We start from the raw sequence: 20,954 nt of genomic DNA, 5'->3' as shown, positions 1-20,954 counted from the left end.
TGTTCTGTGTGGTATCTGAACTGGCTAATGGTGGAATTTGCACAAAAGAAAATCCAGAAAACCATGAAGCAGCTGCATAGGGCACATAGAAGTACCTTCTTTAGTTCAGTTGGTCAAAACTCTCTGGGAACCCATAAAAGAATCATGAAGTAGGTTGCAGGTAAAAGGAAGGATCAGTGCCAGAAGGCTGACATGTGCTCTGCAATTATGGTGCATGCCCCAGCTATTTACAGATTGCATTCTAAGAACCTCTGATTTGAACTTCTTGCTAAGTTTGTTATACCAGTATACACCCTGTAGCTGATCCAGATTGTAACTGACGCTTAGTTTGATGCATTATTATGGAAGACTAAGTTCAAGATGTAGTAACTGTCATTTCTTAAATTAGATAAATAGCTTAAGAACACTTCTTTATCAATAATCATGTAAGTTCCTAGGTGTGGTAATTAAACTTTCATGTATTTTGTGTCTGCAGTACTTTAGTCCTACTGGAGGTATGAAGGCTGACTTCTGGCTTTGATAAAAAAATGCATGACCTTAATATTTCATATGTGCAGTGTGTTTGTGTTAAAATGTGAAACTATGTAAGGTCATGAGTTCTTTGTCAGCTTGAAGAAAGCAGAAGAAATGAAGAGATTTGTTTTTGGCAATTGTAGTTGTAAAATGTTCATCCACTCCTATAATTTAAACTCTGGAAAAAGCTTTACAGTAACTTCACTGGTAGATTTGTGAGTGTCTTATTGACCTGATACTTGAGGAAATGAACGCTCTCTGAAATCTAGTTTTGTTTAATAAGTAAGAGAGTATGGAGTACTTGGACAAGTAACAAGATTTTGCCACTATACCTTCTCTCATCATTGGTCCTGCAATGGAAATTAGCTATAGAAACAATCATAGTTATAGTAATTTATCTGTCCCGAGGGGGAGGATGGAAATCACTTAGGTTTGGTCTACACTTACCCCCCAATTCGAACTAAGGTACGCAACTTCAGCTACGTGAATAACGTAGCTGAAGTTCGAAGTACCTTAGTTCGAACTTACCTCGGTCCACACGCGGCAGGCAGGCTCCCCCGTCGACGCCGCGGTTCCCCCGTCGACGCCGCGGTACTCCTCTCGTCTAGCTGGAGTACCGCAGTCGACGGCGATCACTTCCTGGTTCGACTTATCGCGTCCAGACAAGACGCGATAAGTCGAACCCAGAACTTCGATTCCCAGCCGCCGAACTAGCGGCTGGGTGTAGACATACCCTTAGAGAACTACACAAACGTAAGTGTAATTTAATTGCATTTCGGATAGCGCAGACCTAAGCAAGGTAGTGTACTCTATGATTTCTCTCCCCCACCCTCCCAGCCTTGGAAGTTGCTAAAGCTCTTGCCTACTTGCCAAAAAACTCTGTACCACAACCTTACTTTTGATTATTTTTATTTTTTAAAGCCACCTGTTTCTAGCCGTTGAGAGTTGTGGAGAACCTGAAATGAACAGTGTAAACTGATAGCGGCATCTGTTTGAGTCTGTAGAGAACCTGAAACAATAGCCCTGAGGGGTGACCAGCCACATTGATCTCAATCCAGGCTCTATGCACTTTGCAATTCTGCAACTGCATACTTGGGAATTGTCAAGATGGCATGAAATCTTGCCATTTTGCTGCACCTAGGGCCAGACATCTTTTTTCTGTCTGTTGCCTTACCCTTCCAGGTCCTGCCTACAGCTGCCTCTTGCTGCACATGAATTGCCATACTAGATCACATCATGGTTCATCTAGCCCAGAGGTGGGCAAACTACGGCTCGCGGGACCGTCTCCTCTCTGGTCCCTGAGCTCCCAGCCGGGGAGGCTAGCCCCTGGCCCCTCCCCTGCTGTCCCCCCACCCCTGCAGTCTCAGCATGCTGTGCCGCCAGCGCTCTGGCCCACCGCTCCTACCGGGCAGTGCGGCGGCGTGCCTAGCTCCAGCATGGTAAGGGAGCGGGGAGTTCCAGGGGGCAGTTAGGGGACAGGGAGCAGGGGTGTGGATAGGGGGCATGGGAATCAGGGGACTGGGAGCAGGGGGGTTGGCTAGGGGGTGGGGCAGGGGGTCCTGGAAGGGTGTGGCCAGGGAACAAGGAGCGGGGGGGTTGGATGGGTCGGGAGTTCTGAGGGGGGCAATCAGGGGGCAGGGGCCAGGCTGTTTGGGGAGGCACAGACTTCCCGGCCCTCCATACAATTTTGCAACCCCGATGTGGCCTTTGGGCCAAAAAGTTTGCCCACCCCTGATCTAGCCAGTCTCCTGTCTGAGAATGGCCAGCGCCAGATGCATGAAACCTCACTGTAGGCAGTTGTGGTGTCATCTGCACCACATGAAAGTCTCTTGCTGATTCCTAATAGTTAAAGATTAGCTTAAACCCTGAGGCATGAGGCTTTTATATCACTTCCAAAATACCTTTTGCATTAAATATAACTCTGGTTGTTCTCGTTTACCATATTAATGTCCTAAAAAACTCTGAAGCTTTCCCCACGAGGGAATTAATTTGATCACAGTGCATGTTTCCTTCACTGTCCCACGGAGTCATGGAGCAGGGACTTGAGAAAGAGTCCAAGTCCAGCCCACAGCCAGGGAGCAAAGGAAACAGAAGTGTAGGCTGGTAAACTAGGCACCCTGAAGACCAGCTCAGCAGCTGAGGCCTGGGGAGCCAGTGAGATAAGCAACTGAAGCTGGCTACAAGCTCTCATGTTCTCTGACACATAGGGAGAAAAAGGGTCTGAGCTGAGTCCCCCAGACATAATCCTGGGAGCTGGGACTGGGTCTGGTGCACCTGTTGCCAGTAACTAACAAAACCTAACCTTGGAAGCCGTCATGGTAAAAAAAAATCAACAAAGTTTATATCAGTGAGTACGACTCTGAGGCATACCTCTATTTTTTTTTTTAATGGGGAGAGAGGAATGGGAATGAAGGATATTTTATGGCAGTAGAATCATTAATTTTGCTGTGGGATTCAGTTCTGTTATCTCAGGGTAGGATAGGAGTCAGGGGAGGGGCCTGGATATAATACGGACCCTGGACTTCAGAAAAGCAGACTTTGACTCCCTCAGGGAACAGATGGGCAGAATCCCCTGGGAGAATAACATGAAGGGCAAAGGGGTCCAGGAGAGCTGGCTGTATTTTAAAGAATCCTTATTACGGTTGCAGGAACAAACCATCCTGATGTGTAGAAAGAATAGTAAATATGGCAGGCGACCAGCTTGGCTTAACAGTGAAATCCTTGCTGACCTTAAATGCAAAAAAGAAGCTTACAAGAAGTGGAAGATTGGACAAATGACATGGGAGGAGTATAAAAATATCGCTCCGGCATGCAAGAGTGAAATCAGGAAGGCCAAATCACACTTGGAGTTGCAGCTAGCAAGAGATGTTAAGAGTAACAAGAAGGGTTTCTTCAGGTATGTTAGTAACAAGAAGAAAGTCAAGGAAAGTGTGGGCCCCTTACTGAATGAGGGAGGCAACCTAGTGACAGAGGATGTGGAAAAAGCTAATGTACTCAATGCTTTTTTTGCCTCTGTCTTCACAAACAAGGTCAGCTCCCAGACTGCTGGACTGGGCAGCACAGTATGGGGAGGAGGTGACCAGCCCTCCGTGGAGAAAGAAGTGGTTCGGGACTATTTAGAAAAACTGGATGAGCACAAATCCATGGGGCCGGATGCGCTGCATCCAAGGGTGCTAAAGGAGTTGGCGGATGTGATTGCGGAGCCATTGGCCATCATCTTTGAAAACTCATGGCGATCGGGGGAGGTCCCAGATGACTGGAAAAAGGCTAATGTAGTGCCCATCTTTAAAAAAGGGAAGAAGGAGGATCCGGGGAACTACAGGCCAGTCAGCCTCACCTCAGTCCCTGGAAAAATCATGGAGCAGGTCCTCAAGGAATCAATTATGAAACACTTAAAGGAGAGGAAAGTGATCAGGAACAGTGATCATGGATTCACCAAGGGGAAGTCGTGCCTGACTAACCTAATTGCCTTCTATGATGAGATAACTGGCTCTGTGGATGAGGGGAAAGCAGTGGATGTGTTGTTCCTTGACTTTAGCAAAGCTTTTGATACGGTCTCCCACAGTATTCTTGCCGCCAAGTTAAAGAAGTATGGGCTGGATGAATGGACTGTAAGGTGGATAGAAAGCTGGCTAGATCGTCGGGCTCAACGGGTAGTGATCAATGGCTCCATGTCTAGTTGGCAGCCGGTTTCAAGCGGAGTGCCCCAAGGGTCGGTCCTGGGGCCGGTTTTGTTTAATATCTTTATTAATGATCTGGAGGATGGTGTGGACTGCACTCTCAGCAAGTTTGCAGATGACACTAAACTGGGAGGCGTGGTAGATACACTGGAGGGTAGGGATCGGATACAGAGGGACCTAGACAAATTAGAGGATTGGGCCAAAAAAAACCTGATGAGGTTCAACAAGGACAAGTGCAGAGTCCTGCACTTAGGACGGAAGAATCCTATGCACTGCTACAGACTAGGGACCGAATGGCTAGGTAGCAGTTCTGCAGAAAAGGACCTAGGGGTCACAGTGGACGAGAAGCTGGATATGAGTCAACAGTGTGCTCTTGTTGCCAAGAAGGCTAACGGCATTTTGGGCTGTATAAGTAGGGGCATTGCCAGCAGATCGAGGAACGTGATCGTTCCCCTTTATTCGACATTGGTGAGGCCTCATCTGGAGTACTGTGTCCAGTTTTGGGCCCCACACTACAAGAAGGATGTGGAAAAATTGGAAAGAGTCCAGCAGAGGGCAACAAAAATGATTAAGGGTCTGGAGCACATGACTTATGAGGAGAGCCTGGGGGAACTGGGATTGTTTAGTCTCCAGAAGAGAAGAATGAGGGGGGATTTGATAGCTGCTTTCAACTACCTGAAGGGGGGTTCCAAAGAGGATGGAGCTCGGCTGTTCTAAGTGGTGGCAGATGACAGATCAAGGAGCAATGGTCTCAAGTTGCAGTGGGAGAGGTCTAGGTTGGATATTAGGAAACACTATTTCAGTAGGAGGGTGGTGAAGCACTGGAATGCGTTACCTAGGGAGGTGGTGGAATCTCCTTCCTTGGTGGTTTTTAAGGGGGGAGGGATAGCTCAGTGGTTTGAGCATTGGCCTGCTAAACCCAGGGTTGTGAGTTCAATCCTTGAGGGGGCCACTTAGGGATCTGGGGCAAAATCAGTACTTGGTCCTGCTAGTGAAGGCAGGGGGCTGGACTCGATGATCTTTCAAGGTCCCTTCCAGTTCTAGGAGATAGGATATCTCCAAGGCCCGGCTTGACAAAGCCCTGGCTGGGATGATTTAGTTGGGAATTGGTCCTGCTTTGAGCAGGGGGTTGGACTAGATGACCTCCTGAGGTCCCTTCCAACCCTGATATTCTATAATCTTTATATTAACATGAGGTCCCATTGCTCAGACATCACTGACTTGATATTCAAGAATGGAATGGTATTCATAGCTTATTGTAGTCCCTAACTATTTATATACAAATCCATTTTTGGTTAATGTAGTTGCTAAATAACAATCGCTCTCATACCATGGTGATGACAGTGGTCTAGATATGTTAGCAGCAGTGGCGTTGGAACAATTTTTATAGTGGGGGTGCTGAAAGCCATTGAACAAAACTGTAAATCCTGTATATGATGGAAACCATGTCAAGCCAGGGGTTGCTGCGCACCCCGAGCATCCTTAGTTCCTGCACGCCTGAATTTGATTCTGATATTGAGCAAATCTGAGTCTAAATAACTTGGAAGGGCTACGGCCAGCTGAGGTGGAGTGTTTCAGGAAGTGAAAAGCATGGTTTAAGGGGGTTGCTGGAAATACTGAAGAGACTTGAGCATGTAGTTTCAGTTGTCACATGGTTACAAGCTCCCCTTCCCTCCTTAGTTTAGCTAAAATGATTGTTGCCTTGTGGCAACAGCCATTTCCACTATTCACTCTTTATTGAATGCCAGTGAAATCCAACTATAAGCACACATGCCAGAAGATTGCCACTATTAGTGTGCTTATCAAACTAACTAGCCTTGGCATTCAAAAGTTCTGTTCTGTGATCCATTCAGAATACAGCACATGAATGTCAGTGACAGGATACCACTCTACTGTGCCCACAGCTATAATTTAAAATGGTTAAGTCTACATTTTCTACCTTTTTTATAGAAAGAACCCCTTTAATAGAACTATTATAAAATCAGTGTTTTCTTTTGACAGTATCTTGAGTTAACCTCTGCCTTTTTGCGGCAGTGGAAGACCATTGTTCTGTGACATTGTTTCATTGGCATTATGTGTTAATTACCCACCAGTTACAATGCAGTGGGTCTTGGGACTTGCTTTCTGAGAAACTTAAAAATGCATTTTTATCTAATTTAAGGATTGTAGCTTAAAAGGACAATGATGTTTGTAGTTATTGGGTATTTCTGCCACTTTGGTAATACAGTAATATTTTAAATTTAACTGGAAGCAAAATAGACAGTCATTTTTGTAAATTCTAGTTGGGCTGTAGTCTAAGTATCAGATTAGTTATTGCTTGTAAAATCTATGGCTATGAAAAGCATCATATAAAATAGCTGGTGATAGTATGAATGCTTTGCCGTGCAACTGTTGATGTTCCTTGTTACTGAACAGCTGCACATCTGTGATGTTTTTGTGTTAGGCCTTGTCTAAACAGACAACTGGTTGTGTCAAAACTATTTCAGATTTTGAGAGAGGTTGGGAAGAGCTCTTAAATGAATTTAAGCTGTCTTGAGCCAAAGTCAATCTCACCATCCATTTGAGTTTTTTCTTCTTTCTTCTATCAGTTTTTCTTAAATGATGCACACTTAGCTGTATAGTATTGTTCCCTCATGAAATCACAGGAAAGGATTGGTGGAATGGAGGAGAGAAGGTTTATGTCTAGAAAACCCAGCAGATCCAGGAAAAATGCCAAATACGCTAACATCCTTGGCTGATCATAGTTAATGGCTGTCTTCCTAAGCAAAGGTCACATAGGTTTCTAGCTGTTAAAAATGATTCTACAAGAAGGGCATTTAATGTAAAATATTTTTCTCTCTGGTAATGTAAATGTATTGGCTCTGCCAAGTGAAGTGTTTTTGGAATGTTTTTAGCAGGTCTATGTTTAAAGGCCATGTTGCTCAAAGGTCACTAGTAACTGCAGATACCACTTCTCATGAGCTGTTAAAAAGCAAACCAACTTCTCACCTCTACTTTTTCAGATTTTTATGGCTGATGTAATGCTGTCCTCTTAAAATCAAGTTGGTAACCATACCATATTAAATGAAAGGCTTCTGGGGTTTCAGTTTTCAGTCTCAGACCTTAAGAGAAAGTTGTTGGATTAAGACCACAAGCAGATTTTTTTTTATGCTATGTACTGTTTCAGCCACCATGCAAATAAAGACATAGCACTTAAGAGCTATTCCGTTGTGTTTTTAAAATGTATATAGAATCGGTGATTTTTTTATTTGTTCTCTTGGCTGCTGGTAGGATGTTCCAGTGCCTTGGATCAGAACAGAAAAACCGTCCGGCAACAACATAGGCCCAAGTAAAGGCACTACCTATTAATGAGGCATTCATATATTATTGTGTAATGTATATGTACCTAGATACTTGAGATAGAAGCAGTACAGGAAGGTTTTGGGTTTAATTATAAGACTAGAGAGGTACACTGTACTAAGTCCTTTTAGGCACTTGTAGAACTAAACATTTTTAAATCCATATGCTTAACAGGCAGCCAACATGTAGAGCCTTCCTAAATTCCATGTGATAAAGGAATATCTATTTTACCATCTCTTTGACAAAAAGCTCAAAAGATCATTAAAGGTCCACAATGACTTTCTAAATCTTAAAGGTGAAGTACAAGGTATACTTGGCTTGAGTAGCCATGGAGGAAGTTGGCAATTCTGAGAGACTAGACTTCTAGTTACAGACATAAATCCTTAATAGAACATTATAACAAGATGGCTCTGAGTTGGGCAGAGAATCTGTCTGTAATGCCAAAGATGCCTTATATTTGAAACTAGCACCTAGGCTAATGTAATTGGGAATAATCAGACCCAAAATGGTGAACAAATAAGGGGGCAAAATAGTCTTGGAGGAAAGAAAGAGGAGTTAAGACATACCCAATTATCTGTAGCTAATGAAATAAGTCAGGCTGTATGATTTTTAATTTTGAAATGCTTTGATTTTTAACCAGCAATAATTACATTGGACGTGGCCCAGTGCAATTTCAGCACAAGCCAAAATATCCCATGGCACTCTTTACTAAATGAAGAAAACTCTCATAAAACATGCTGAAACAGGCCTTCCTCCTCCCCCCCCCTTTTTTTAGTTATAACAAACTCTACAGACCTGCAGCAGAGAGAGCTTGGTGTTATGCCAAGATATAAAACAGGACTGAAACTTCCTAAATGAAATTGGCAAGTGACTTTCTGATGCAAACTTTGCTACATCTTCCCTTCAAAGTGTACAATTAGGGAATTGCTTAGTTTAAAACACTGGTGTAGTATAAACATGACAATATTTAGAATTGGAACATAGGAATTTTCATACTGGATTTAGACCCAGTGCATCTAGTCTAGTATCTTGTCAGACAGTGTCCAGTGCCATATACTTCAGAGGAAGGTATAAGAAACCATGCAGTAGGCAGAAGTCGTGTAATCTGCCCACATTCATGTCTCTTCTTGACACACACTAGCTTAAACCCTGAAGCATGAAGTTCTATATTGCTTCCTAAAATACTGTTAACTAGTGTAAGTCTGGATATCCATGTAAATGTCCATTCCCTTTTTGAATCATACTAAGTTCTTGGCCTCAGTGACATCCTTTGGCCAAGAAATGGCTTGATAGAAGGAATAATATGTTTAGAAATCGAGGTCAAGAGGGAGGAAGTTAAAAGTGTACTTAGTAAATAGCTTGGTGTGTAGTAGTGAAGAGAGAGCCTGCTTTAAAGATTCAAAATCTGTACTCCTTTCCAAGTCTGGAAACTAAACTTGGAGGATCTAATATTAATACAGGGCAACATGTTTGAACTGCCATTAGTGGACAGAAGAGTATACGGGGATATATTGGGAAGGGGATGAAATATGGTCACAATTCACTTTTTTATGATACAAGTGAAGATCATGTGTTAGAAAGTAGTCTATTCACTACTGGCAGTTGGTCAGTTCCACTTAAATGGATGAGTGTTATGGCAGAAGAGTTGTGGTAAACTGTTTCTGCGACTATATTTTGTATAGTGTTTTTAAACATGTAATGCACTATAGAAGCACAAAGCAAAATGGATGAACAGTTTCGATTGTGGGGTCTCTGAAAGTTTCTGGAATAAATTTAAATATCTTGTAAAGATAGTTGACATGAAAATACAGATGAAATATTATTTGGTAAGGGGGAGGTGAGTAAAATATGCATCTCTTCATGACACTTCTGAAAACAAACAGCATGTCAGCATAGAACTTGTGGTTCATAAACAGCAAGTTCCAGTCTACATTACTCACTGGATTTCCTTAAAGTTGTTTGCAATGTGTTTGTTCCCAGTTTTAGAATTGTGTAGCAATACAACTTGTTCAGTGCTTTGTTTTTCCAGTTTTGTCAAATTTCTGCTTACAAATAATCTCTAACTTCTTCTTAGAGGCAATTTAAAAAATAATTTGTTTGCTAAATTTACCCTTTTATGAGACTTAAAGTGAACAATTTGATTTTTGAATCTTGTTTTTTAAAGGGAGTAACCCAGATTGACAATGACTTAAAATCAAGAGCATCAGCATATAACAATCTGAAAGGCAACCTTCAGAACTTGGAAAGAAAGAATGCGTAAGTGATCTTAGACCTTGCTAATGGAGCACAAAAAAATGGCAGTTTAACTGCAAAGTGTTGGTAATGTGAATATACTACATTTTGGCTTGGTAGATTTTAGAGGTGCCTATGTTTCAGAATTCTGGTTTGTCATAACACTTAGCTTGTTTACTGGGGTGAACAGGCCTAAAATAGCGATTTTTACTTCACGATAGTTATATGCAAACAGTATTCTACTTGAGTAACGCTACTAATAACGTGATTCTGTTGCTGTTGGTTTCCTTATAATTTAAATATCTACCTAAACTTCTCTTGAGGAAGTTTCTCCTTTTATTATTACTGTCCGAAGAAACCAATTAATATTGAACTTGATATATTCCTCAAGTACAAACGGTAACAGGTGACTTGTCCCCAAAAACCCAGATTAGTTAAGCAGTGTAGATACAATGTCTTAGATGGGTAAAGATGAAACTTAATGAAAATAAGGAGTCAGAATAACTTTGAATAACTGAGGGTAACATTCTGTCCTTCGCCTGTGTGTGTGAAAGGTACTTAACATAACCAGACTATGGTGTTTCCAGTGTGGAGGCATGCACTATGGGAGGGTATGCCCAGTGGCTATGGGCTACATACAAGCCCTAAGGATACATTTTTCAGAAGTGATTTAGGCTCCTAAGTTTCACTGAAGGTCAATTGTACTTTTGCCTCTTAAGTCATTTTTTAAAATGGGACTTAAAAACACGTAATTGACTTAGCAACTTTTATTGCAAACCCCCACACCCCACATATGGATGGGTCAGAAGCCTCAGCTGCTGCCATGCCACATAGGCTGTAGTAGTGACAGTGGAACCACTGATAACTCTTGTCTTACTACTCTTTCTGTAACTGAAGTTTTTGTAAGTGCACTCTTTTTATACTAGTAATTAGTTCTTAAGTGAAGTACTTTCTAAAATGTTATTAACCAAACACTAGAAGTTATCCAGACCAAGTTTAAGATTTGAACTATACACTTACTATAGCAGTTTTTGTTCCTCTACAGGGGAAGCTTGCTAACTAGAAGTCTGGCTGATATCGTAAAGAAAGAGGACTTTGTACTTGATTCAGAATACTTAATTACATTGGTGGTGGTTGTACCAAAGTAAGTAATCTCCTGGTACCAAATACAGAATAAAAATATAATCAAAATGTAAGTTATACAATATGTTTTGTTAGAGGTAGGAAAGGACTGTTTATATTATGGCTTTTAAGACTTCAATTTTGAGACTGAAAACAATGTAGCCCAAACTTTTAGATGCTCACCCATGGCATAACAAGCCTGTGTGTGGATATTTTCTCACTGTTGCTATCTTATGGCTTTATCATAGGGCGTGCTCACTATCCACAAATCCCATTGGAGAAAATTTGGAATTATGCCCTTAATGTTTTGTATGGAAAGGTGATGCCCCTTGTTAATGTTACAAAAGTTGTCCATATAAAATAATAAAATCCTAGCAAAATACTGGATGAAAGCCAGGATTTCTTTCCTAATTTTCCTAAAAGAACTAGTCACTGATTTGCCTGGTAATTTCAGTATTCACTCGTACCACTTAACTTTAAACTTTTTTTAATACATTAATTTTAGTACATTACGGTTCTATTTAGCTTCTTTATCCCACCTTCTCAAAGAGCTTGAGCATTGCCTTTAGAATCGTGTACAACCTCTAGCAATTTAAAGAATATTCCTTTCAGTAGTCTTGTAATCTCACTAAGTCTTCTAAATGAATTCTCTGACTGGCATGAGGATCAAGAGGAATTGTCAGGTACATGCTGAGTACTGTATAGATAACTTTTGAAGTATTAGCTTCAAATTGAAAATCTGCCCCTCTGCCAAAAAGTGCTAACCTAGAAACCCAAATAATCTTTTTTTAGAGCGAAGAGGGTGGAAAATAGCAGACTGAATATTTCTTGAATCAAAAACTGAGTAAACTCCAGGCATTTTGTTGTGCTGCCTTTACGTCACCAGGCTATCCATTTGGGGCGGCGAGTAGATGGTGGGCTTCTAATTTACAATATATATGCACAACATTACTAAACAGTAGTTCACTATTCAGTAAGAATTAAGTGTAACACCATAGGAAAGGCAATATTATCTATTCTAGTGGCAGTAGCAAGGGAGTGAAAGTAAAGACTCATGGATTGTATTTTTCCTTCTGCATTTGACTTGTTTTGACTTTAGGCAGGTTGTGTGGGGATGGGTTCCATTCCTGTAAACAGGAGTAAAAGACCCACAAATCCATCATATTAATTTTGAGTACTGGGGTGCATAATGTCTCTGAAAAGCTGGTTCTTTATCTCTGTACTTACATTTATCCAACTCCTAAAAGGGGTTTAAATATCTCATGGGAGTGTTCAGAGACTTCATTGAACAATGTCTGTCAGACATTTGGAGATCCTCTGAGAGGTGTTAAACATGTAATTATTAACTTCATTGTATAGCTGTGCCTGATTTAAGAAAAACTTTGCCTTTCACTTAAAAAAAAAAAAAAAAAAAAAAAAGCCCACCTCATACAATACACGTGAACTTAAAAATAATATGTTTTAAGATCAGATACTATTTCTCCTTAATTTCTCTGAGTTCTCATTTAAGAGTGTTTTCTTTGCAATATTTGGTGCCCTGAAAAATAGGACAGCGGACCAAATTCCCTATTTCATATACTTTCTGATGTCCTCCAACTATAGGAGGGAAACTTGACTAGCAAGAGGAAGAAACAATTTTCAAATACTTCTGTGGGTATCTTAATATTTAGGTGTTCTCTGCCTGCCTCTTGTGACCCATTGGATTTTTACCATGGTTTTATTATTGTAGCGCTAAACTTGAATTATAACCTATTTATTCTGTAGGTCAAATTACAATGACTGGGTTAAGCAATATGAAACGTTATCGGAGATGGTAGTTCCACGATCCAGCAAGTAAGTGGCTTTTTTATGATTCCGCTTTTCAGAAGTAAATCTTTGATTTGCTTGAATTGGGTTTTAGTCACGCACAAGAGTACCTCTGTCATGCATCTGACGAAGTGGGTATTCACCCACGAAAGCTTATGCTCCAGTACTTCTGTTAGTCTATAAGGTGCCACAGGACTCTTTGTCGCTTTTTACAGATCCAGACTAACACGACTATCCCTCTCATAGAAGAGTACCTCTTGACCCTAAATCTTTGTGACCTTTTATTTTTAATTGGGTTTTAATTGCTGATTAGTAATTGATTATAAAGTCATTACCTACGTTCTTCTTAAATAGTTCATCTGAATTTAACTCCAAAAACAATATTCTAAACGTTAAGATTCTCTCTAAATTCTGTAGTTCACAAAGGTGTCCGTCAGTCCCAGTGTTTATAAGGCATGGACTGAAGAATTGAAGCAGGAAAATTAAACTTGTCCAGATGTGCTGTGTTAGTCCTGGGCCCCAGTGTCTTATTTAAAAAAAAAAAAAAAAAAAACCTACCACAGGGTGACTGTGTTGCCCTTACTAGAAGGGCTAGATCATTGGAAACCTGATGCAGGATGAAGAATTGGGGATGCAGATGGTTCTGGGCAGGAGATAGGATGGAGATGTGTAGTATTGTGTGGAGATGAGTAATGTGTGTTTTGGCACTCTATAACCATGGAGGTCAGCACATTACCTAGAAAAAATGTGTGAGAGGAGGCAGAGGGTACTCTATGTGATGGTGTGGAGGTGACTATTGTGTAGTGTTTTGGGGGTGGTACAGAGAAACAGGATGGATCCTTGTGAGTGCAAATCCTGGATGTGAGTGGAGTGTGTGGGTGTTGGGTTGATTTTGTTGTTGTTGTTGTTGTTGTGTGTTGTTTGTTATTGGGGAGAATGTTTGGGAACATGCCGGAGGATTGGCTGGGGGAAATCCAGTGATCTTTACTACTTTAAAAAAAATTTCTGCAGGAAGAGGGCATGGGCAAATGCATTTTCCTGTGTCTGCAAGCCATATTAAGCAACACTGGATTTTTTTAAGAGTGCCTAGATATGTGGTAAATACTTTTTAAAAAACATGATCCTTTCCTTCAAGAGCTTACAATGTAAATTTAACACAACAAATGTTTGCAAAGACAAATGTGAGAGAAGTGGTGGGGGAGAGAACAAGGGCAACAATAATATAATGTGGTAACTCGAGCGCATGCAGTCTTGATGCCTAACTTCCAGTCCTTTCAGTTTTGTTACTATTTCTGCCCCTTATTACTTGTAGATGGAAGTGAGGATTTTTTTAGAGGGATTTGAATGTGGCAAGGGAGATGGCTAGGCAAATCGTGTGTTCCAAGTGTTAAGAGCATTATAATTACTGAGGTAAAATTCCCATTTCCTATTTGAGGCATCATTTTCCAGTAGTTTCCTAGTCGATTATTTTGATAATTAGGTATATTCTTGCACACTTTGCTCTTAGAGTTGGGGATGGGTGGGTGGTGTAAATCAGGTGGGTTGAGTGACAGATTTCCTGGCAGTGGGGATCCTTCTAGCTGTTCGCTCCAGACATTTTAGCATTTGGGCTTTTAGAAAGATTAACTTTTGTGAAGAAAGCCACATTGTATTGGGATGTTAGCTGGACTCCTTTAGAGCACCCTTTCCAAGATGGCTAACACAGCTCCATGCCACCCAATCACCTACTCTTCGTTCACTGTTACCTCCTCAACTCTTGTCCCTCTGTACTTGCACCCATTTCCTTTCACCTGAAAGATGCCAAAATAAATGCGACTGCTGAAAACTCTCATCACTGCATACATCGAAATGAAATCAGCTCAAGTTCACTTCCAATAAAATATGGCTTTAAATTGGAGAAATATCCGGTTTAGCACAGCTAACAGTTTTACTCCAGAAAGCATGTGAATGTGAAATGTAAACAGTTCCTCTCTTGCTCAAGGATGACAAAGGCAAGTGTGTGAGCTACAATTACTCTTCTCTAATGTAGTTAAACTCTGGAAATTAAGTATTCTGGGTGCGGTAGGGTTGTTCTAGAACCATTCATAAGCAATTAAATTGATCTTACCAGTTCTGAGTGACCACAGACTAGAATTTTGATTGTGATGCTTCAGCCCCATAAAGGTTCTTAACTTGAAAATTGTAACACTTTCTCCCCCCCCTCCTTTACACAGTGTTCTTTCTGAGGACCAAGATAGTTATCTGTGTAATGTCACCTTGTTCAGGAAGGCAGTGGATGACTTCAGACACAAAGCCAGGGAATACAAGTAAGGTCACTTCTTCAGATTGATTTCCTATTTGAGAGTACTCTACACAGCCACTTGCAGTGGTTTTTGTTCCTCTCCAAATGTAGGTTTATGGTCCGTGATTTCCAGTATAATGAAGAAGAGATGAAAGCAGACAAAGAAGAAATGAACAGGCTATCTACTGACAAAAAGAAACAGTTTGTAAGTTGGTATAAACTAAATATTATTTTGGACAGAAATTACTATAGCTGAGCATTTAAGTATGAAATGGTCACTGCTGCAATCATCCTCAGACCACGAAGCTCACAACAAGAGTTTTTTCTCTGTTACATCTGCTTTTGGTTTGAGACATAATGCTCAGAGATGATAATCCTTGAGGTAAGGGTATGCTTCATTGCATGTAAACTGTTGAATATCTTTTTGATGTTGAATAAACTCACCCAAATGGTAACTTAGTCCCAAAAGGATTTTGATAATAATATGTAAGTTGTTTCCATTACACTCATGCTTGAAATATGGTGGGTCCTGGCTATGAACACCAGTTGAAGGCATTGTAGCCTGCCTGAAAACATTACAGATGGTAGCTCATAGCATTACAGAGTCTTTTTTATAAAATATACAACTGTCTCTAGTCCAAAAACATTCATTTAGAAAGACTGTGGTGTCCAAGCAAAAAGCTAAAACTCAATTCTCTCCTTTTAAGTAGGAAATAAAAACCCCCACACATTAAGTTGTCCTCCTTCAGTGGTACAATATACCCAGCCAGATCCTTAGCTCTGGCTAAAGTAAATGAGGATGGGGGTTGAAGTGGTGCTCTCTGTGATCCCCTGATCTTGGGGCTGCTCTGTAGTGGGTCAGTCTAACCCAGTGATACGCAGACTGAGGCTTGAGAGCCACAAGTGGCTCTTTAATGGGTCTCCTGTGGATCTTTGCAGCACATATTAAAACACTGTATGATTTTAATTTTTACTTGATCTAAGTTATTAACCAATCAGGATGCTTTTACTGTTAATCAATTGTAGTTGATAAAATGATAATACGTGGTCAATTATTTTGCTGTGAGAATAATATATATATTACTCTTTAAATATGAATATATAGTGCTATAGTAAATTAAACAATTAATTCATACTACTGTTTCTCTTTTGAGTAATGTTGATTGCTAATCTGGCTCCTGAACCACTGAGGTCTCAGTATCCCCGATCTAACCTGTGCCTGCTGCCAGCAGACTTAAGGGGCCGTTATGGCCCTAGGCATTCCCAGTGCACAAGAGAGCCCTGTCCATATCCCCTATACCAGCAGCTAAGCGGAGTGACATTGATTCTCTGTGGGGACTCTATCCTATCCAGGGATCTCCCTATGCAAAGAAGATCTTAACAGTATGGTTTCCTGTGTTTAGGGCTGCTTCATACCGTTGGAGTGGAGCAAAGCAGATGAGGCATGACCCAGGATTGTTGTTCTAATTTTCAGAGTTAATAGATTTCTATGGGCTAAAAGCACAGTAGCAGAGTGATTATGAACTTCACTAATAGTTATTTGGCTATTCTTAAAGTTCAGTGTAGTCTCAGTCAACCCAAGTGCAGTTTTCATATGAGATCCCTACTGTACTTTCTCTATACTAAAACATTTTGGAGTTACCTGTCCAGCGCCTACTCCTCCATCCATACATTTTCTGTGTATGTAGTAATACCACTTTTAACACTGAGTATCTGTTTAAACAATTTTTAATAAGGCTGAATCTTTATTGAGGCTTGTGAATAACTTCCTGTCTCTTCTCCCCTCTTTCCTCCCCCCTCAATCCCTAACAGGGACCTCTGGTTCGATGGCTGAAAGTGAATTTCAGTGAAGCATTCATTGCATGGATTCATGTGAAGGCATTACGAGTTTTTGTTGAATCTGTTCTAAGGTAAACAGATTTGGAGCTGAGTTGCACTGTTTTTCCTAGGTTTTAAAAAAACCTATCTGGAGCTACATGTAGATAACTGAGGATCTTAATCCATGCACCATCTGGCTCAACTCATTCTGTAGTGTTCTTGGAGGTGCTCTTGCCCTACTCCTTTAAGCATCTTGGGCTCTCTGTACATTAGAACAAGAGGTGTTCACTGGCTGTTAATGGTTTGCTTTAATTGAATGGCTTGTAGAAGAAAACTTTCTAGACTTAGAAATGCCAGCAATAAATAAAGTGATCTATTCAAGATACACAGAGAAGACAAACCACTCAGTCATATTATTAGGTAAACACAGTTTAATTCAAAATTGTTCAGGCTTTGAGGCATACAAAGCAACCCAAGACTCCTCGTAGTAGTAACCACTAGATTTATTTTTTCCCCAGCATGGGGCTTTACTATTTTCTCATACTCTGCTTTTCTCTTGTTCATAAGTGAACAAGAAGTATAGCTAATAAGTTGATTAAAATAACTGGATGAATTCTGCAAAGAAAGTGGATTGTTAGAGTAGGAACATCTGGTTCTCAATTGAAGTTTGCAGCTTTCTAAATTGGATAGTTACTGAAAGCTTCTTGATACTACATTTGTAGTAACAGAACAATGTAAAGAATAAAATGAGGTAAATGAAGGAGCAGTGTTGAAATTGATGGCAGGGATTGGTAATAGAATCATAAGTTAATTTTATATGTCTCTTCCACAGCTAGCCCATCCCACAACTATGCAGACTTGTTACTTTGGGAGACAATGTGGGTAAGGAAAGTAAGATGAGACACTAGAATGAAAAGTGAGATGAGAGACTAGAATGAAAATGAATATGCACCTAGAGAAGTTAAAAGGTGGCTTTGAGAAGGGATTGACAAGAAGGGGGGGCTAGCCTTTCCACACAATCACACAGATGAGATCTTTCAACCTAGGTAAATTACTTTGTTGCTACCCCAAGAATTAGAAGTAAGCTAACTGAAGTCTTCAAACTTAAAAAAAATAAAATGAAGTGGGGGATGAAGCTTGGTAAGAAGAATATGGGAGTTCAATATTGACCATGGAAGGAATAAAAAAACAGGTGTCTAAATATTAGATTTCTCTTCTTATTTAACATGAAATAAAATTCTTTTCCAAGGTTCTCAATATCATGAAACAGTAATAACAATATGGTCTTCCCAAAATTAAAAAATAAGCAGATGTTTTATTCTCAGGAACCAGAAACCTTTAGCAAGGTCTCTTCTCCCTAAAAAGTGGTGTAGCACTGTCTGAGGTAAGAATGAATAAACTCTTATGCCACTTTAAAAAAAAAATCTCATTAGCATCTGTCACAGCTTTCTGCTTGCTCCCTCAGGTATGGTTTGCCAGTTAATTTCCAGGCAATGCTCCTTCAACCCAATAAGAAAACAATGAAGAAACTGAGAGAGGTTTTGAATGATTTATACAAACACCTTGATAGCAGTGCAGCATCTATCATTGATGTAAGTAACTTGCGTAATTTTTATAACGAGTGTTTATGGTGTCCAGATGCCACACACATTCAACCCTACATTGATTAGTCTTTTCTTAAAACCCAGTGGGAATGGTCTGCCTCACTGTACAGTGTTAATCCTCTAAAAGGAATTGCTCCATGAGAAAGAGATGCAGGCTTCTAGGCTCTTCTGGATGCTGTTTAACAAGAAATATGCTCCATGGATTGTCTTTGGGGCAGGTCACAAAACATGTTTCAGGAGCTGTTTTGTTTTTTTTAAAGCTCGCCCTCTCCATTAAGTACAACCGTTCCTCATTGCTCTCCTCCAGTGCAGAAGCCATTTAATCTTACTGGCATTAATTCAGTGAAGTTCTCCAGATGCCTTCTGCATGGATTTTTGCAAAGGAGGAAGTACTCAATTTTTTACAACCAAGTCACCTGAAGAGCTGTTTCTATGTTCTTGGGGACTGCCGGGGGTCCAACATACACTGTACAATTTTTAAAGCACCTTTCCATGGCCAATGTACCATGGTGGGCACAGAGTAAGAAGAAAATAGACCTTTAAGTCAAATGGGTTGAGAACAAATGCCTTCAGTCAAGTTTAAACTTTTGTTTAGAATTAATCTCTAGGCATTCCATAACTTTTAAGCACAAATAATACAGGAGATAGTATTTGCCATCTCCAGTCTGAGGGATTGCTTCTGTTTATTAAAAACAAGCAAAGCATATTTTACTTGGCCGTTTCAGTAGAGATGCGAAAGAGTAAATGGACATGAAGTCAGAATTATCTTTTCCACCTCTAGAAGCCCTCAGTGCAAGGGAAGCTTGCACTGCTGCTGCCAATACTGTATTTGTTCTGTGTCTAGATAAAACTTCAGTGTCCATAGCCGTTACCGTTCATGAGCAGCTGACATTAAAACAAGCCAATGTCTTGAGAGCAAAATGCAGGTGAAATGTAGAGTCCAGCCAAATAGTCATGAAAATGTTTCAAAAATTCTTTTAATGTAAGAAGTCAACGTTGATCAGAAATAGGGAATGGAAAATTATATTTAATCCTGCAGACTAATTTTCAGACTTTTGGATCAGCTAAATTTTCCTTCAGTACAATTTTTAAATTTGCAGAAATATTAAATACAAAAGTTTAATGAAATAGGGATGTAAATAAACAAATCTAAATTTCATTTACACTGATTTTTCAGTTTCTTCTTTAGATTTCTACACTTGAAAATAGTCAGACAATACTGCATTACTTAAATGTTTCTATGTTAAGGAAAATCCTTTAATACAAAGTATTGTAGAGGAGTAGCAGTAATGCATGTGATTTGCTGAAGATTGTATGAAATTGGGAAAAAGAAACAAATAACTACATTTTTGCTCCATATAGTGATGCTATGGTAACAAAGCCAAATGTCATTTCATATGAAATATGGCATGTATTACTTATGCTAACCTACCAATATTTTTTAAAGGAACATGTTTTTCTCTATCCACCTTAGTCCATTTTGGGAAGCCTGATGGCACATTATCCTTTTCTTCCCTTACGTTTACATTACCAGACAAAACATAACCCAACGTTTAAAATTCAAATAGTTTTTTGATATTTTTTTTTAAAGTTTTGAGGTCTGGCATGACTAAATGTTTGACTATGTCATGTAATCTCCTGAATGGGACACTGACAAATTATATTGTAAAATGTATAGCAATTTAAAAAAAAAAAAACATACAAACCTTGTTTCACAGGCAACTATGGATATTCCAGGCTTAAACCTCAGTCAACAGGAGTACTACCCATATGTGTACTACAAGATTGATTGCAATTTGCTGGACTTCAAGTAAACCTTTCCTTATCCTGACAATCCTCTGATAGTGTTGGTGTAAACAAACAGAAGTGAGGTTGAAGTACAATGATACTTTTAACTCTGTTAATCCTATGCTTGCTTCTTACTCCCTTTACTTAGGTGAATTTTCCCCATGGTGGTCCATCTCTTGACATTTTCTTTTAAAGAAAAGTGTAGGTATTACTGCTTTTAATCAATCAAGTCTGTAAATGTATTTTGAGAGAATGAGAGTATTTATAAACAGAGTCATTTATTTAAAGAAAGGGGTCATTCCTCTTTCATATGGTGATTACATTAATTTCATTTACCATTGTTCATAAAGACCTTGTTTACAAAGGAAGATAGTGTAAACATTTATGCCATTTTGTTCTCTGTATTTAGTAGATAAACAGATATTAACATTGTTATTGAATTGTGATGTAAAGTATGTGATATTGATACAGTCTGTGCTTTCAGAATATTTTAAATTACAATCCATAAACACTGTCGGAGAAAATAAAAATACCTGTGCAAATGTATGGTCTGTCTTATTGTGATGCATAGAACTGTAAAAGTCTCCTGCCAAACATTAATACAGCTAATGTAAAGATGTGATATATGCTGTATCTGACAGTATAGAGATGCAGTTTTCAGTTTAACACAAATATTTGATGCGAGGTAAACTAAAATAAACACCTGCATTGTTGTGAGAAATACTGGAGCAGATTTTATTCCTATAATTTAAAGTTCCATGTGTGAATATA

General features: G+C 39.7%; 1 protein-coding gene across 3 annotated transcripts in view; it reads left to right on the top strand.

Annotated features, from left to right (window-relative positions):
* Positions 1 to 20,725, top strand: part of ATP6V1C1 (ATPase H+ transporting V1 subunit C1) — a 42,493-nt gene extending 21,768 nt beyond the window's left edge. For 2 of the 3 annotated variants that reach the window (XM_065398157.1, XM_065398155.1), the window contains 8 exons: positions 9,697 to 9,788; positions 10,810 to 10,908; positions 12,651 to 12,719; positions 14,906 to 14,998; positions 15,085 to 15,178; positions 16,786 to 16,883; positions 18,257 to 18,383; positions 20,114 to 20,725. In XM_065398157.1, the coding sequence (XP_065254229.1) occupies positions 9,697 to 9,788; positions 10,810 to 10,908; positions 12,651 to 12,719; positions 14,906 to 14,998; positions 15,085 to 15,178; positions 16,786 to 16,883; positions 18,257 to 18,383; positions 20,114 to 20,209 (768 nt within the window). In that variant the 3' untranslated portion in view covers positions 20,210 to 20,725. Of the gene's footprint in view, positions 1 to 9,696; positions 9,789 to 10,809; positions 10,909 to 12,650; positions 12,720 to 14,905; positions 14,999 to 15,084; positions 15,179 to 16,785; positions 16,884 to 18,116; positions 18,200 to 18,256; positions 18,384 to 20,113 lie in introns of those variants that run through there. The other variant, XM_065398156.1, reaches the window with a different exon arrangement.
* Positions 20,726 to 20,954: the final 229 nt, after the last annotated feature.

The sequence above is a fragment of the Emys orbicularis genome, chromosome 2 (genome assembly GCF_028017835.1).
Source record: "Emys orbicularis isolate rEmyOrb1 chromosome 2, rEmyOrb1.hap1, whole genome shotgun sequence".
In the NCBI taxonomy this organism is placed as follows: domain Eukaryota; kingdom Metazoa; phylum Chordata; order Testudines; family Emydidae; genus Emys; species Emys orbicularis.
The sequence above is the reverse complement of the archived record's forward strand: the minus strand, read 5'-3'. Positions and strand labels throughout refer to the sequence as shown.